General features: G+C 37.2%; 1 protein-coding gene across 4 annotated transcripts in view; it reads right to left on the bottom strand.

The window, feature by feature from the left end:
* Positions 1-6,369: 6,369 nt before the first annotated feature.
* LOC131034044 (uncharacterized) overlaps positions 6,370-18,218 on the bottom strand; it is a 279,391-nt gene continuing 267,542 nt past the window's right edge. For all 4 annotated transcript variants that reach the window (XM_059216829.1, XM_059216828.1, XM_059216831.1 and 1 more), the window contains 2 exons: positions 7,256-7,412; positions 6,370-7,016 (listed from right to left, as the gene is read on the bottom strand). In XM_059216829.1, coding sequence (XP_059072812.1) covers positions 6,852-7,016; positions 7,256-7,412 — 322 coding nt within the window. In that variant the 3' untranslated portion in view covers positions 6,370-6,851. The remainder of the gene's footprint in view (positions 7,017-7,255; positions 7,413-18,218) is intronic.

The following is an 18,218-nucleotide window of genomic DNA, read 5'->3' as shown; positions in this document are numbered from 1 at the left end:
AGCTCTACCCCCTGAGGTTAGGGACGTTTTCCCTCTTCCCCAGTATTGTGCACAGCGTAGAGATACAACCAGGTTCAGGGGAGATCGTGGTAATAGACCACACCAGCATCAGCAGAATTATGATTTGAATAGAGCTACTGGGAAGATTACATTGGCCCCATATAATGGCACAGGAGACACTAGCGCACGGGCGTGGGTCCACAAGCTGGACATATATCTTTCATTGAGGCCCATGCCTGAGCGTGAGGCTATTCAGTTTGTTGTATTGCATTTAGAGGGGATTGCCTATGATTGGTGGCACCATGGATTGGTCACCCAGGATCACACCTTAGTTCACTCCTATACTGAGTTCACTGAGCGTCTCATTGCACGGTTTGACCGTAAGGATACAAAACTTTATTACAGGGAGTTGGCTCACCTTAGACAAACCGGTCATGCAGAAGCCTATATTAATGAGTTCCAACGTATTGCAGTGATGGTACCGGATATGCCCCAGAGACGTAGTGTGATGTTGTTCATTGAGGGCTTGCAGGATAGGCTAAAGGGACTAGTGCATGCTTTCCAACCAGCAACTCTTAAGGAGGCTATTGAGGTGACATTGAGACTAGATACTGTTCCCACTTCTTATCAGGCAGATAAGAAACCATTTAGAGATTCACGGCCTGCACAGAAGGCCAATACGTCCCAGAACAAAGAAGGGACTTCAGCGAAAACCCCTTGGATGAATCAGGAAACAAGGAATGAATTGAGGAGGAAAAAGTTATGTTTTTCCTGCAAGGAACCTTGGGAACCAGGACACCGTTGCATGGGTAAAGGAAAGGTTCATTTGATTGAGGTGACTTCTGAGTTAGGAGATGAGGAGGTTCTTGATACTGATATTGAGGATGATACAGAGGATGTTGAGCAGGTTCAGACACAGTTGGAGCTAGACATCCCTGAGCCGTTGGCGTCAGCCAAAGTAGCTATGGCTACTCTCTCCAGTTATCATAAGTTTCATGCCTTCCGGTTGAAAGGTACACTTAAGGGTAAGCGGGTCACCAGCTTGGTAGACACAGGTGCTACGCATAACTTTATTGATCAGAAATTAGTTGAGAGGCGTGGCTTGCAGTATGAGGAGTTTGGTGGTTTTGGAGTGAAGGTGGCAGATGGTGCAGTTTTGGGTTGCACCAAACGGATTCCACAGCTTAGTATTCAAATGGGGAATTATACTTTGACTGATGATTTTTATGTGCTTCCTATAGAGGATTATGATGTGGTTTTGGGCATGCAGTGGTTACAGGGTATTGGGCGTTACATTATTGATCACCACCGTATGCAGTTGGAGTTTCTGTCTGGAGGGAAGAAAGTGATTTTGAGGGCAGCTTCAGATGGTGGACCTAGGGAAGTGACTTCTCGCAGGATGGAGACTATCCTCAGGCATAATGATGTACTCTGGGCTACGCATTGTTTGGTTAAGTCCAAAACACCCACACCCCAGGATGGCCGTGTGTTGCATGTGGACATTCAGTCAGTGATGGATCGTCATGGTAGAGTATTTCGTGATATACCTCCTGGAGTGCCACCAGATAGAGGTTTTGAGCATGGTATAGAGTTGGAGGAGGGAGCAAAGCCAGTGATTACTACCCCATATCGTCATCCTAGAGCTTATAAGGATGAAATTGAGAAGACAATTCATGAACTATTAGATATGGGTTTCATTCGACCGAGTTCTAGCCCGTTTGCTTCTTCCGTAGTGTTGGTTAAGAAGAAGGATGGAACTCTACGGATGTGTATTGATTACAGAGCCTTGAACAAGAAGACAATAAAAAACAGATATCCTATTCCGCGCATAGATGAGTTGTTGGATGAGTTACATGGGGCTGTCTATTTCTCTAAGATTGATCTTCGTTCAGGCTACCATCAGATTCGTCTACGCGCTGAGGATGTACACAAGACTGCTTTCCGTTGTCACTATGGGCATTATGAGTTCCTGGTAATGCCTTTTGGCCTTACCAATGCACCAGCTACTTTCCAGTCCTGTATGAACCATATCTTCAACAAGCAGTTGAGGAAGTCGGTTCTAGTGTTCTTTGATGATATATTGATTTACAGTTGTACTTGGGAGGATCATCTCAGACATCTTGAGGAGGTACTTGGCATAATGGAGGATCAGTCTCTATTTGCTAAGCTTTCCAAATGTGAGTTTGGATTGAGGGAGGTGTTATATTTGGGACATGTGATCAGTGCTGATGGAGTGAAGGTGCATGAGGAGAAGATTCAGGCAGTTCAGAATTGGCCCGTCCCTCAGAACATTACGGAGTTACGTGGATTCCTTGGATTGTGTGCTTATTATAGGAGATTTGTGAAGGGTTTCTCTCAGTTGGCAGCACCTTTGACAGATCTTACAAAAAAAGGGGCCTTCAGATGGACAGAACAAGCGCAGGGGGTCTTTGATAGACTCAAGGAGGTGATGAGCACTTGTCCTGTCTTGGCACTACCTGATTTCTCGCAGCCCTTTGTTCTAGAGTGTGATGCCTCAGGAATTGGTATAGGAGCCGTGTTGATGCAGAACAAACATCCCATTGCCTATGAGAGCAGAAAGTTGCAAAATAATGAGAGGTTGTACTCTACCTACGACAAGGAAATGTTGGCTATCATGCATGCGTTAGCCAAATTCAGACAGTATCTTGTTGGCAGCAAATTTGTGGTAAGAACTGATCACAACAGTCTGAAATACTTCCTAAATCAAACAGAGCTTAATGATAGACAACAAAAATGGATTAGCAAAATTCAGGCTTATGACTTCGATATCGAATTCATAAAGGGGAAGAATAATACTGTGGCTGATGCACTCTCTAGGAAACCTTCATTGGCTGCCCTTTGCTCATTGAGCGAGATTTCAGCAGATTGGAAGGCTCAACTCTTAGTTGAGTATTCCAAGGATCAGCATGCTTGTGAGATCATGGATGGTTTGATAGTGGATGACAGATATAGTGTGGTAGATGATATTATCTACTACAAGGGTAGGGTTTATCTTGTTCCGAGTTCTCAGTTGAAGGAACAAATTTTGCATGCTCTCCATGATACTCCTACAGCAGGACATCCAGGATATGGTAAGACTTACAGGGCGGTTCGTGAGAGATTCTCTTGGAAGGGTCTCAAAGATGATGTTTTACGCCATGTCCGTGAGTGTATGACTTGTCAGCAGAACAAGTCGGAGCATACCTACCCAGCGGAGTTGTTGCAACCCTTACCTATACCGGAACAAAAGTGGACAGGGATCTCAATGGATTTCATTACAGGTCTTCCTCGGGTTCAGGGGAAAGATTGTATTTATGTTGTTGTGGATAGGCTAACAAAGTATGCCCACTTCTTTCCCATTTCACCGGATTTCACAACATCACAGGTGGCTGAGTTATTTTTCAGGGAGGTATTTAGACTCCATGGTCTTCCCAAGACCATTGTGAGTGACAGGGACAGCAGGTTCATGAGTTCCTTTTGGCAGGAACTTTTCAGGCTTACAGGCACTAAGTTGACACCTAGTACTAGTTACCACCCTCAAACTGATGGACAGACCGAGATAGTCAACAAGTGGGTTGAGGGATATTTGCGTAACTATGTGTCAGGGCAACAAAAAGCATGGGTACGTTGGTTGTATTTGGGCGAGTATTGTTATAATACCACTCACCATATGTCCATTGGCATGACGCCTTTTAGAGCTCTCTATGGATATGAGGCATTATCTTTCACTGATTTGGCAGTTAGTGATAGTAGAGTTCCTTTGGCTCAGGATTGGTTATAGGAGAACCAAGATGTCATGAGATCTCTCAGGGAGAATTTACAGTAGGCCCAGAATCAGCAAAAGATGTACGCAGACAGGCACAGGATTGAGAGAGCATTTGAGGTGGATGATATGGTCTTTCTGCGCTTACAACCATATCGGCAGAGCACCCTAAAAAGGTGGGGAGCTGAGAAGCTCAAACCACGTTTTTATGGTCCATACAGGGTACTCAGGCGAGTGGGAGAGGTTGCATATGAGGTTGAGTTACCACCTGGCAGCAGGATTCATAATGTATTTCATGTATCTTGCCTGAAAAAGGCACTTGGACAGCATATTACAGTTTCACCCGAGTTACCTCCTATGGATGAGGAGGGTAAATTGATTTTGGTTCCTGATGAGATTCTTGAGGTGAGGGAACGACGGCTGAGAAGCCGGGTGATTCGAGAGTATTTGGTTCGATGGAGAGATCTTCCCATAGAGGATGCCACCTGGGAAGGTGAGAGCATTTTACAGCATCCAGCATTACAATTGCTTGTGGGCAAGCATCTCCGAGAGGGGAGGACTATCATGTCCCCACTCTAGCTCAGTCTAGCAGAGACATGTGAGTCAGCTTATTATGGGGTCTTGTAGGCTGACAGGGTTGGACAGAGACCCGGTATGGTTATTCAGTGTTGGAGACTTGGTGTTCTAGCAGTTATTGTTCAGTTGGGAGACATTCCTTGTTTTTAGGAGGCAGTTCCTACTTTTTAGGAGGTTTGATCATGCCCAAGGTTGGGTCTCCATGAGATGCCTCTTTGGGTTCAGTTTCAGAGAGATTGGGCTTGTTTCCTAAATTTTAGGAGCATCCCTAGATTTTAGGGATGAGACTACCAGTGAATCCTTGATTTCCGACTTCAGTCACAGACAGGTGACAGGATGATTTTAGGGTTTGTAATGTCAGTTGGGCATTTTGTGGCTATTTGGGTTATATTTTTAATATTTCCTAAGTTAGCGTTTAATAATTAAATAAGGCTAAGTTGTTAGCCATTTTGGAGTAATAAGGGGATTTTTGGCCTCATCTGGATGCGCATCCTATTGTGTGATAGCTCGTTGGAAAGATCTTGAAATTCTTTAAATCTTTCTCTTTGGTCTCAGGGCAATTCAGTGAGCGGATTTCTGTCTATGAGGAAAAAGGTCATTTTCTAGTAACATGACCACTTTAAAATAAGAAATTATAACATTTCCACTAGACCACGCCACTTGGAGACAGTTAGGGTTCGATTTGCAATTGAGAGGGTTTATAAGGGGATAGGAGCTTCATTCTATCATCATCTTTTGCATATTTGACAACTTGTATGAATTTGCTCTGGAGAGCGATTTTTAGACTGGGACGCAAACCCCAGGATTAGGATTGGCTGGGACGTAGCCCTCAACAATCTTTGGCACCAGACTTATAAGGCATTGTGCGTGGTGATTAAGGACAGAGGCATCAATTCTCAGTAGGGTTTCAGCGTAGCCTACCATCTTTCCAGTGGAGACGTGGTTCATTGTAGCTGGAGGAATGCCATTTGCAGCAAATACACCACGTGGTGTATAGGGTATTGCTTGTATTCACTTCCAGTGTATGTGGGGTTGGAGAACATTCTTCATCTTCCAGTTTGACTTCGAATTTGTATGAGAGCTTGGGAAATACATTGGATTCATTGTTTGGCTTTGTAATTCAGACAAATCTGCCTGGTACGATTTGCAATAATTCTGACTTTTGCTGTATACCTCATTTATTTCAGTATTGCTTCATATTTGCTGTTATCTATTCCTTCCTATGCTATAAAGCAATCAAAAACACAAAAACAAACAACCCTTTCTGCACTTCTGTCTAGTTCTGTAAGAAAAACTTAAATAAACAGGAAAGCAAAATTAAAAATAAAAAAATTACAGCAGGTTAACAGCAAAGATCTATCAGGGATCTTTCATTCCCCTTTGCCTTGTAGTGTAGATTAGTTTTCATCATTCAATTTTCTGCTCTTCAAACATTTCAAATATACATTGAAAATCTGTTATTAACCAAAAAAATAAAATAAAATAATAATAAAAAAACACACACACAATAATCTAAATCACTACTAGGACCTCAAAATTTTATTTGTATTATTTGCATCTTGTACATGGAAAGCCCATGAAATTGTGTACTTAATTAACAAAATTTCTTTGTATAACTAAATGATTTAAAATTGTGTATAAAGATTCAATATTATTGACAGTAAAATAAAGATGAGCTTATAGTTTTAAATGTAATTCATCAGTATATCTTAAATATGAAAATTAATTCAACACTATAATCCAACTTTAGACATTCAATGGTCAACTTGGTGAGATTTTAAGTCTAAATATTTAACAAATCCTTTGCATCTAACTATTTTAATATCAATATTTGACATCCAGTCCGAGACTAAACTTTTGGAAATCTATTGTCAATTATAAAACCACATGATATAATTGTTTACACATAAATGCATTCGCAATTTTATTTATTTTTTAACATAAAACACTCAGCATGCAAAATTAAAACTTCTAGTTCATACAATAACACCATTGCAAACAAAGTTCACAGTTCCCCACTTATAGGCATCTAAACAAACAAGATGAACAGAGACCTTGAAAATAACAATCAAAATTCATCGGAAGAGCCAAATGTAGCAGCATTCCTTAAGACTAGGCAAAACCCACTTATTTTTCTTTCAAATTCATGCTATCAGTGAAGTACACAAGTGAGAAGCTATTTATTTTGTCTCCCATTCATGGACCAGGATTGCATGGCAAAATAATTACTAATGTTGTTTTCAAATTTTCATAATTAACTAATTAAATGACAAAACGATCGATGTCACTATGGACAAATCATCTCAATGGCTTATACATGTTTCAAGCCATTTTTGCCAACATTTTGTAATAAAAAAAATTGATGACATGAGACTGAAATAGCATATTTTACATTTTATATAGATTTTGAACCCATTGCAAGCTTTGCACAGCCTTTGTGGTTATAGAGCTTGAGCATAGAAGGAGTGGTATTTAAAACACCATTGATGGCACTTGTCTGGTAAGAAAGTTATCATACTCTAGGGAAGCTGTCCTGCTGCAGAGGGCTGAGGCCTAGGAAGTCATTTATCTCATGGACAAGCCATTTCTTTTCAATGAGTTCCAAGCTTGCACCAAACGTGTGGGAATTGACTCCCTCCTTCACACAAGCAGCTGTAATTGGTTGACCATTCTGTTCCTGGAACATTTCATTAATACCCACTCATGCACATGAGAGCGAGAAGACAATACAAACACAAAGCATTTTATTGCAAATCATGATTGACGATACAACTTACAAAAATACCATATAGTACATGAGGCTTTCTTAATTTGCAAATTGATTTGCTCAAGTAATTATATATACATCTTCATTTCAGTTTTGAATCGATTCCTAAGCACTTGGCTGAGTATAGAAGAAAATTTGAAGGAACATACAGCTTCAATGATTAGCCCCACTGATATGATGTCCTTTGTTTGCCCATCCACTCTGTAACTCCATAAGTTACCAAGCTTCCATGTTATAGAAAACTTCTTTGATCCGAAGTTCAAGTCAGCACCGATAACCAAACTAGAGACAGTTCTTTTCGCAAGCCTGCATAAATCCATCTTCAAAAGTCAGCAATGTCCGTAAACTCTAGCAGAAATGTAAAAGGAAGTCACAAAGGTTGTTCTTGTTTTGTTGAGGTGGATGAAGGAATGTTGCGGACCGAATGATGAGCATATAATAAGCAGAAGATAGTGATTGGTACTGGTAGGGGAGACAAGGATAGATACCAGTACACCATTTTTTTGAATGGTGATCGATACTGGTATGGGAGACGGGGATTGAAAATATTTAAAAATACTAAAGTGAATGACAATGAAAATAAAGATTAATTATATTGATATTGATAACACCGTAATGACATATAATTAAATTTCAAAACTAGAAGTAGAAGAAGGGAACTGAGATGGGAATGCAATTATTTAATAACATGGTATGGGATATTCAGAGATGACTATTTTCAATCATTTGATAAAACTTCTGTGCATGTAGACATCTTAGCCCTTTAAATTGTTTTTCAAATCTCTTCTTACTAGTAGTTTGCCGGCTTTGATAAGAAAAAATTTGTGTGGGGAAAGACATAAAAGTTTTCATGCAAGAAATAGAAAATTCCAGGTACTAAAATATTTCTTTAATTCTTTTAGCTCGTCAACCAAATGTTAGCACTTAAAAAATAACCAATATAGTTTATATGATATATATAAAATACTCCCTTAGGAAGTTTCTCATGGATGCATTTCCACTGCACGAAAAGGGGTCAGGGTACGAGTCTCCACATAACTATGATGACAAGCCCTGTAAATCTTGAATATATAATAATGATAATTTCGTAAAATCAGATGTTTTGAGAGTTAAAAAGTAACATGGACTTGACGTCAAGCTTTTATTATTATTACATAATGCAGATTTATTTACTTTAAAGATGGAGGTACTAATAAGTGCAAAGTATTGTCTGTGTTAACCAAATTAATAATCAGTCTTCATTTTTATTTATAAAGGAGATATGTTTTAATCAGTTCCTTGTTACAACTGAATGACAATTGCATATATGGTATTTGACATCCACCAACAAATAATATGAATGAGCATGATCGGGTATCCATGTTCGTAACTAATTAGAAAGCATTAATTGTTCATATCAGAAAAAAAAGCTAATCTGGATCTGATTTCTGAAGAGGGATCTAGAAGGTTGAACTGACATGTCAGACATAAAAGGGGATAAAATGCAGTTGATTATATGGACAATTATAGTTGCTAATTTGTAGCAGGTCATTGTAATAAATCTTCTGAAGAATCTTCTATATACATATAACTGAAATATGAAGTTAGTGAATTTGTGAAATTTTATAATTGTTTGCTGATCCAGTATTAATGGCCAAAACCGAAGATAAATATTCTAGCTTAGTATGAATACCCAATGCAAACTGCTTCCCTAGGATCTCTCAAGGATCACATGATCAATTGTTATGGTGAAAAAATGAGTGCAAATGCAAAGTATAATATGCTTCTATTACTTGTCCGGAATTCACCCAAGTTTTTAATTTGACAACTACTCAATGTCCTCATCAATGGACCTCCTTGTGCCAAGATGCAGCATAGGGCATCTTGCACAGTTTTGAGATGGGTTCAGGTCTATAATAAAAAACTATTTGTCCAAGATTGACTATTGAAGAGCCTAAGCGTATCCTGGGGACAACACACACAAAATGGATCTCAGTGTGTTATGGATGGAAGCAAAAAGAAAAATGACACTGGGAATATAAAACTATAGTTTTTGACAAGAGAAATACCTAAATGTTAGTTTGATTATGTATTTGGGGCATGTAATCAGCACTCAAGAAGTGCAAGTCGATCAAGGGAAGATTTGGGTCATCTTGGATTAGGCTGCACCTAAAACATTGACAAAGTTGAGAGAATTCTTTAGTCTTTGCAGTCATATCAAGATTTGTGGAGGAATTTTCTCAATTGGTAGCTTCATTGATTGATATGATAAAGAAAAGGGATTTCACATGGTTTAATTCAGCATAGAAAACTTATGACAAACTCAAAGAGGTGATGAGTATTTGTCCTAGATTGGGCATTCCATATTTCTCACTTCTGTGTTAAAATGTGATGCTTCTGGGGAAGGGATTGGAGTGTTTTTTGATATAGAATAAACATCCCATTGTTTTTGAGAGCTGCATACTTAGAGGGATTTTAAGAGAGTTCTCAATCTATGACAAGAAAATGTTGGCCATCATGTATGCTTTGGCCAAGTTCAGACAACACCTTGTTAGTGGTAAGTTTGTGGTGAAGGCCAACCACAATAGTTTGAAGTATTTCTTGAGACATGAAAAGATGTTATCTCAAGTGTGTTGCCAAATCAAATTTCTTTTGGTGTGATATTTTACAACACTTTGCAAGAACTATAATTTAGGATATAAATTTGTGTTCACAATTCCCTAGTACTAATAGGGAACACTCTTGTGCATTATACACTATGCCATTTCCATAATAGTCTTGTTATGCCTTTCAACCACTTCATTCTGTTGTAAAGTGTATTGTGCAGTTAATTGGTGCTAAATCTCTTCTTGTTCACAAAATACTATGAATCGAGAAAAGATGAATTCTCCTCCCATTATCAAACTGCAAAGTTGTGATCTGATGCTCTTTGAGTGTTTCCACTTTCCACTAATGCCTTGAATTTCAAAAGGGCACCATAGCAATTAGACTTTTTTAAGAAGTAGACTCACATCTTCCTAGAAAAATCATCCACTAGTAGTAAGAAATACCTTAAAATATTGACAATGGGAGATTTCTAGGAAGGTTCACAAAGATCTACATGAATTAAAAAATCCTTCACACTTTAAACACCTATAGGAAACAACTTCCTCTTTTGCTTTCAAACCACATTCAACACACAAATATTGTTTTTCTTGTATAGGAGGCAGCCCTTCAATCATATGGGCTCTATTAAGTTTGGTTAAAAATTGAAGATTTAAATGGGCATATTTTTCATGCCAAAGAATACTAGTATTATCTTCAACAAATAAGGCATGCAAGTTATTTGTAGTAGAATTAACAAGCTTATATATACCCACTTGGTGAATTCCCAAGGCAACAATTTTGTTTTTCTTCACATCAAACTCATTGCATTTCTTTCCATAAAACTTGACTTGGATGTTAAGATTTTCACTAAACTAATTGATAGATTATAAATTTTTGTTCATGGCAAGAATATATTTAACTTACATACTAAAAGCTTGAGATAATCATTCAATAAGATCCTAACATCTCCTATCCGTTCAACCATATGTGCTCTACCATTACCAAGTGAAATTGTATTCATATGCGTAGGATCAATAATGAACCTTACATACCAATCATTTCAATACAGGAAGTGTCTAGATGCTTCCAAGTCAAAGAACCAATAACTATTGTAAATGCTATTCGAAAAAGATGCCACAAAAGCAAATTCATTATTTGAATCACGCTCTTCCTCAACAGTGGCCATATCATCTTTATCATGCTTCTTGTGAGATAGGTTGTAATGTCTTTTTCTACGTTACTTTTTAACATGGCCAAGTTCATTATGGTAAGAACATCACTTTTTTCTTTGTTTGAGTAGTGTGAGAAGAAGTGTTGATTTTTCTTTGAAATTTGCCCTAAACTAGGCAGCAAAAGCACTTATTGAATTCCTAGATATAGATTCACCTAGAAAATTAAAAACTCTTTAGACACCTTTCTAACAACAAATATTTTTTGAAACCCATACTTTAAAATCTACTACAAAACTTTCAAACTTTTAAAAAAGCTGAATTTATTTACAACCTTTGAAGGAAAAACTAATACAAGAAAATACTTAGAAATCTCACTGCACACTCCCAAAAATTGCAACTGTTCGTTTGCTAGAGTGCTCTAGCTTTGACTGTAAAATTCATGATTTTTTCATCTTGTGACCTTTTCTTGCTCAATGCAACCCTATATTTGTCTTAGTAAATATCACATGCCCTAGCTATTATTTCAAAGCGGGGTTGGCCCTAATATTTTCTTTATTTTATTATAATAAAGAACTCCAAAACTCCAAACCAAGTCGGCCATATAATGATGCATTAATTTGTTTTTTTTTCTCCTTATTTATATGACAATAATTTTTACTACTTATACCTATGCTCTTTAATGTCTTCTCCTAGTAATTATCTTAATGGTTGTCCTTTGCAATCAATGACAATATTTCAACATTCTCCCTCTTTGTCATTGATGGCAACCCTTGTAAAAAAAAAATCTTTTGAGTGCAAGTGGATCATACAACTCCCCCTGACTGAAATGCTCCCACTTTAACATCAAGTGAAAGGGGTATCCATGGCTAACTGAATAAGACGATAAATAGCTCTCCCTAAACACATGCTTTCATGGAAGAACTTAGTGAATGGATGAAAGGGATATCACTCACAAATTTTCCCTCTGGTTCTCAAAAGTCTCTTTTGGACGAGGCTTTGTGAAGATGTCTGCAATTTGTTCCTTTGTAGCAATGCATTCCAACTTGACTTGCTGCTCAAGTACTTGTTCCCTCAAGAAATGATACTTGATCGGAATTTGCTTTGTCCTAAAGTGCATCACTGGATTCTTTGAGATGTTACTAGCACTTGTATTATTACATAATATTGGAACATGATTCTCATACTCAACCTTAATATCTTTCAATGTTTGTTTCATCCATAGAACCTGTGTACAACATGCTGCTGCAATATATTCTGCCTTTACCGTAGATAGTGAAACTAATGCTTGTTTCTTGCTTAGCGAAGATACAAGACAACTGCCAAGAAAGAATGCACCTCCACTGGTGCTTTTTCTACCATTAACTGTACCAGCCCAATCCGCATCTGTGTATGCTATAAGACTGAAATCTTCAATTCTTGGATACCACAATCCAAAATCCATACTCCCCTTCAAATATTTCAATATTCTTCTGACTACATCAACATGGCCTTCCTTTGAAGCTGCTTGAAACTGTGCGACTAAACCAATTGCTTGCATGATGTCAAGCCTTGTAGCTATTAGATATAGTAAGCTTCCAATCATGGATCTATACATAGTTTGATTCATTGTAGGAGATTCATCATCTTTGCTCAATTTGCAACTAGTAACCATAGGTGTACTTACTGGATTACAATTCTCCATTCTAAACTTCTTCAACAGTTCTTTAACATATTTGGTTTGAGAAATGAAAATTCCTTTATTTGACTAGGAAATTTGCAAACCAAGAAAGAAGATAGCTCACCTAGCATAGACATCAAATTCCTTCTACATATTTGTGGCAAAGTCTTGACACATCTTATCACTGTCACCTCCAAAAATGATGTCATTGACATATACCACAACAATTAGTAATGTATCTCCTTCACTCTTGATATACAAATTGCTATTCACTATTCCTCTTTGGAAGCCTTGTTCTTGGAGATATTTGTCTAACCTTGAATGCCAAGCCCTCGGGGCTTGCTTTAATCCATAGGGGCTTTCTTTAGTCTACACAAATAATCCTCATTCTTTGATAGAATGAATCCTTTAGGTTGTTCAATATACACTTCTTCAAGATTTCCATTTAGAAAAGTTGTTTTGACGTCCATTTGATACACTTTGAAATTCTTGAAACTTGCAAGAGCTAAGAACATCTTGATAGCTTCTAATCTTGTAGTAGGAGCAAAAGTTTCCTTGAAGTCTATTCCTTCAACTTGTGCATAGCCTTTACACACAAGCTTTGCTTTATTCCTTGTGACTTCCCCATCTTCATTCAACTTGTTACAAAACACCCACTTGGTTCCTATAACATTCTTGTCCTTGGATCTTGGGACTAGCTCCCAAGTCTCGTTCTTCACTATTTGATCCAATTCTTCCTTCATAGCCTTGATCTAGTGTTTGTCTTCACTTGCTTCTGAAGAGTTCTTTGGCTCAATTTTGGAAGCAAACATAGATTTGCATGTTCTGTTGTATTTGCAAATCTTCTTCTTGTTTGAAATTCTGTCTTTGCCTCCAATAATCAAATCTTCAGAATGGTTCTTTTGAACAAATTTGGATGGTGTCGGGTGGTCCCTTTGATGATGTTTTTGGATTTCCTTGCTCAACTTCTTCAGTTTCCTTTTCTTCCTCTTGATAATCAATCTCTTGTACTATCTCCTTTGATGCCTTTCTTCATCAACTCTCACATTTGCACTTTCAACAAATTTGTGTAGTCTTTTGTTATAGCACCTGTAAGCTTTGCTTCTAGTGGAATATTCAAGTAAAATGCCTTCATTGCTTCTGGAATCAAATTTTCCCAAATCTTCATCATCCCTTCTTATGTAGAATTCACTTCCAAAAACTTTGAAATACTTTACTGATGCAGGCCTTCCCTTCCAAAGTTCATATGGAGTTTTCCTGTCGTTTACCCTAATTTGAGCTTGGTTGGAGATGTATATAGCTATATGAACCGCTTCTTTCCAAAAAGTGTGAGCTATCTTGGATTCATTGAGCATTGCTCTTGCCATACCTTGGATGGCTCTATTCTTTCTCTCCACCACTCCATTTTGTTGAGTTCTTGCGGCCGAATATTGTCTTTTTATCCCATGCCTCTCACAATATTCTTCAAACTCATTTGATGTAAATTCACTCCCCCTCTCAGTATATGTGTGTGTAAGGTTGCAAATAGTTGAAGAAGCATATCGATTTGCATTAAAGGAAAAAGAAAAATCAAATAGAAGATTCGAGATCAAATAGACTAGACAAAAAGGAAAAGGAGAAAGAGGAGAAAGATTCTAGAGAGGAAGACATCAAGTAGTGGTGGATGCTCTTATAATGAAGATGCTAAGGCTCTTAAGTTTGTTGAGTTCTCGCGGCTGAATATTGTCTTTTTATCCTATGCCTCTCACAATATTCTTCAGACTCATTTGATGTAAATTCACTCCTCCTAGTATATGTGTGTGTGTAAGGTTGCAAATAGTTGAAGAAGCATATGTATTTGCATTGAAGGAAAAAGAAAAAGCAAATAGAAGATTCGAGATCAAATAAACTAGACAAAAAGGAAAAGGAGGAGAAAGATTCTAGAGAGGAAGACATCAAGTAGTGGTGGATGTTCTTATAATGAAGATGCTAAGGCTATTAAGAGGAAGCAATTGTTCATATTGGAATGAAAGAAGAGATCAATACTAGAGAGAGAGAGGGTTGAGTCATTGATTATGAAAAGGGTTTGTTGAAACCTAATGGTATAGATAAGAAAGACCAAAGGAAAAATTACAAAAGAGAAAATTAACTAATAAAAGTAAGAGTGGAAGTAATAAGATTTGAGGAATGAATGTATGCTCACAAATCAAATAATACAAAAGATAACAACTTGGCATATTTTATGGAAAATATAGAACAAAGAGAACTTGAGGATACTAGAGCAATCAAATCACAAGGCAAACCATGTCATAAGTAAAATATCAAGAGACATCAGAAGCATAGCAATCATATGTCCCAAACAAAAAAGGTTTTAGTTCTTTAGAGTGAAAAACCATCAAATAGTGGGGATCTCAAATCTTCCCTGATGGCCAACATTACAAATATTCTAAAAGCAGATGGGATACTCCTAGAGCATAAATAAAATTAACCAAGATTCCATAACAAATTTAAGAACATTGTTTATAAAAGGTATTATCTAGAAGCATGTAGATGTTGGAACACGTTTGCCGTTGTGCCAAAAGATTGACTCGTTAATGCCCGATACAAACGCCAAAGATAAATGGATCCACAAGAGGTGGTTAAGTCCATGTCTTGAATCTGAAGGGGGATGCTGGCAATTAGTCCAACAATTCCCCCCTCAGCATCACCTGAGGGGAGTCGAACCCATGGCCCGACTTTGAAACCAATTGTTGGAACACGTTTGCCGTTGTGTCAAAGGATCGACTTGTTAATGCCCAATACAAACGCCAAAGATAAACGGATCCACAAGAGGTGGTTAGTCCATGTCTCAAATGCGAAGGGGTATGTTGGCAATTAGTCCAATAGTAGAATAACATATCATAAGATATTAATAGGGTCTTGGACATTAGATGAACAATACAATAGGATTGACCTTTAGCTATGAGGGAGTCGTTTTAGCTGAGAAAATTAGTATCTAAAAAATTATTTAAGGTGATTGCAAAATCATACTTCAACAATAAAAAAAAATGTGATCACGAATCTTTAGTCTCAAAAATTGGAAATGGGGAAATAAAATCATTAGTACCACTAAAACCCTCAACAAATCTCAATATGTCAATTTGGTACTAAAAAAGATATTATAATCAAGTCAATAATGAGCTAGCAAATTTATTTCAGTTTGAATCTATCTTCGAGTCCAACAAGGTCTAACATTCAATCTCTAAGGAAATGGTAATCCCATATCTCAATTTTCAGAAATAAAGAGAAAAAAGAGAAAAAAAATTATACAATAAACCTTAGTTTGCAAAATCAAGAGTACTATACAACTTGACAAGTCCAAGCATAAAACTTGCCATATGTGATTTAGATGCTAAAACATGGATTTGGTGTGGGAAAAAAAATTGGGCTTACACTAGTTTTTGCAAATAGAGTCATTGGGCTTTTCTAAACATAGGGTTTATGCTTTAGTGTTTTAAAAAAAAGTTATTTTAGTTAAATTAACTAATGCTCTTGCTATTTAATTACCTCATTATGTTTCAAATGCAATTTATGTTAAATCTATTTTATTTTTCTTGTTCAAATAACTATTTTTTAGACTCTATTCTTTTTGTATTCTAAAATGCTACAAGTTAGCATACAATGGCATCCAACTTTGTATCAAGCTCAGAATCAACAAGTGGATGTTGTCCTTCTAGAAGTCATGACCTGCTTGGAAATATGCCACAATTGGATTGTGATTTGCCTCTTCTACATGAAGAGGTTTAATGAAGGTATTAATTGCCTCAAATACCATATTATATGCATTATTAGCTATGATGCGAAGCCATGTGAAAGTCATAGAAGAGGCAAAATGAGAGATGCAAGTAATCCATGCATTGTTGGATGAGAAGAAACTAGAGAGGGCAAGGGTATAAGTAGCTACAATAGAAACCTTTAATCTCAACTTGGCAAAATATTGTGGGCTCTACTCATGATCCATGCATACATGACACATCCATCTCATCCAAATCAAGCAGCGTCTAGTCACAAGGCTTTTTTGTATCTAGAAATATACATACAGTACACAAGGCTTTTGTGTACCTAGAAATATACCTATAGTACTCCCTTTGTTGCAAATTATAAGGTAGAACAAGATGTATCAAGAAGTAGATAAGGTGCATGCAAATTTATATTTTCACAAAAACCTTCCCTTCAACATGGCGAGGAGCTCATATTGGGAATATTTAGTTGCCACTTTGATAGTTGTAGAAAAGGGTACAAGGTCCCCTCTCCAAAAGACTTAAATGGTACTCTAGGATGTTGTAGATTAAAATACAAATTTGGAAGATCAAAAGTAGTGGCCAAAATTTGGTGCACCATTCTTTCACATGGGTGGACGGATGGAAGAAATTGCACACTCATCAAAATGAAAAGTATGAGAGGCGGGGGGGGGGACTTTTTGGGACTCTTTGTGTAATGTCCCAAAATAATCCAGGCCGACCTATCTTAGGTTGGCACCCAATATAATAAATAATTAATTTGAATTTTTTATTTTATTTTATTTCTTGTCCTTGTGGCAGACCTCCTTGGGTCTGGCAACTTGGCGGGTATTTAGGGAAGTTGCTAATTTGTTTGTAGGACAAGGAGGAATTAAGAAGTAATAATTTAGTCTGCTTTGGGGCTGTAGTTGCTCAGACATAAATTCTTAGTTTGGTGCGTAGCTCCAGGCTGAGCGAATTTTGTCTTAGACTTGTTTTTAGCATTGCACGTCACTCCATTTGTTTTCGAGGGTGACATAGATTCATGATCTAGATTGTGTTCTGAGTGAATAATGCTTGTGGAATACTTGCAATTCTTGTTTTCATAATATCTGATCCATTCTCTTAATGCATTCAAAATTGCTACTTTTTTCCTTTATATCTGATTTGGACTCAGAACATTACACTTTGTTTCGCTAGTAGCTACTCAAGTTAGATCCATCTAGAAACAAAGCAACAAAATTTGAAGCCTTTATTGATATCTTACAAATTATAAATTACAATTATTGATATTATTTACTTTCAAACTTTTGAATAACTTATTTGCAAATTATTGTTGGGAAGATTAGGGTGAAAATACCCAAATCTTCAAAAGATAACTCTCCCAAATTTGTTTCAAATTTATAGAAATTTTGAATGTGCACACAATTGGAGTTTGTTTGAGGCCATCCACATGAAGAAGTGCAATGAGTAGACTCAACAATGGCTCAACAAGCTAGTTTTGTGCAATGCAACCATTGGCTTTGCACAAGAAAGGTTGAGGACACATCTACACATGAGCTTATAGACTTAGATGATATTGATCTCTACAATGACTAGACTACGTAGAATGAGGAGATCTCCATATTCATTGAATGATCTTACTGATTTTGAGAGGCAAGCTATGGATGGTGTAGATGCAGAAAAAGCATGAGAGTTTGGATTAGATGACATATTGGCAGATGATGTCCAACATGAGGTAGAGGAGTTAATGACGTCTAGTGGTAAGGTGGAGCCACAATCTTGTTGGCCGAATGAGGAGCCATAGCTGAGTGTAAGGTGTAGACCCTCACTTTTCCACTAGAATTGGGAAGAGAAAATTTTAAATAAATGCAATTTGTAACTTGCATGGATATGCAATTTATGATGAATTTGAAAGACAATGATCATAGATTCATAGTAGTTATCAGCTAATTGTTTTATTTGAATGACGATACAATTT

This window comes from Cryptomeria japonica, chromosome 2, assembly GCF_030272615.1.
Source record: "Cryptomeria japonica chromosome 2, Sugi_1.0, whole genome shotgun sequence".
Lineage (NCBI taxonomy): Eukaryota > Viridiplantae > Streptophyta > Pinopsida > Cupressales > Cupressaceae > Cryptomeria > Cryptomeria japonica.
Note: the sequence above shows the minus strand (reverse complement) of the source record. Positions and strands in the feature narration are given on the sequence as shown.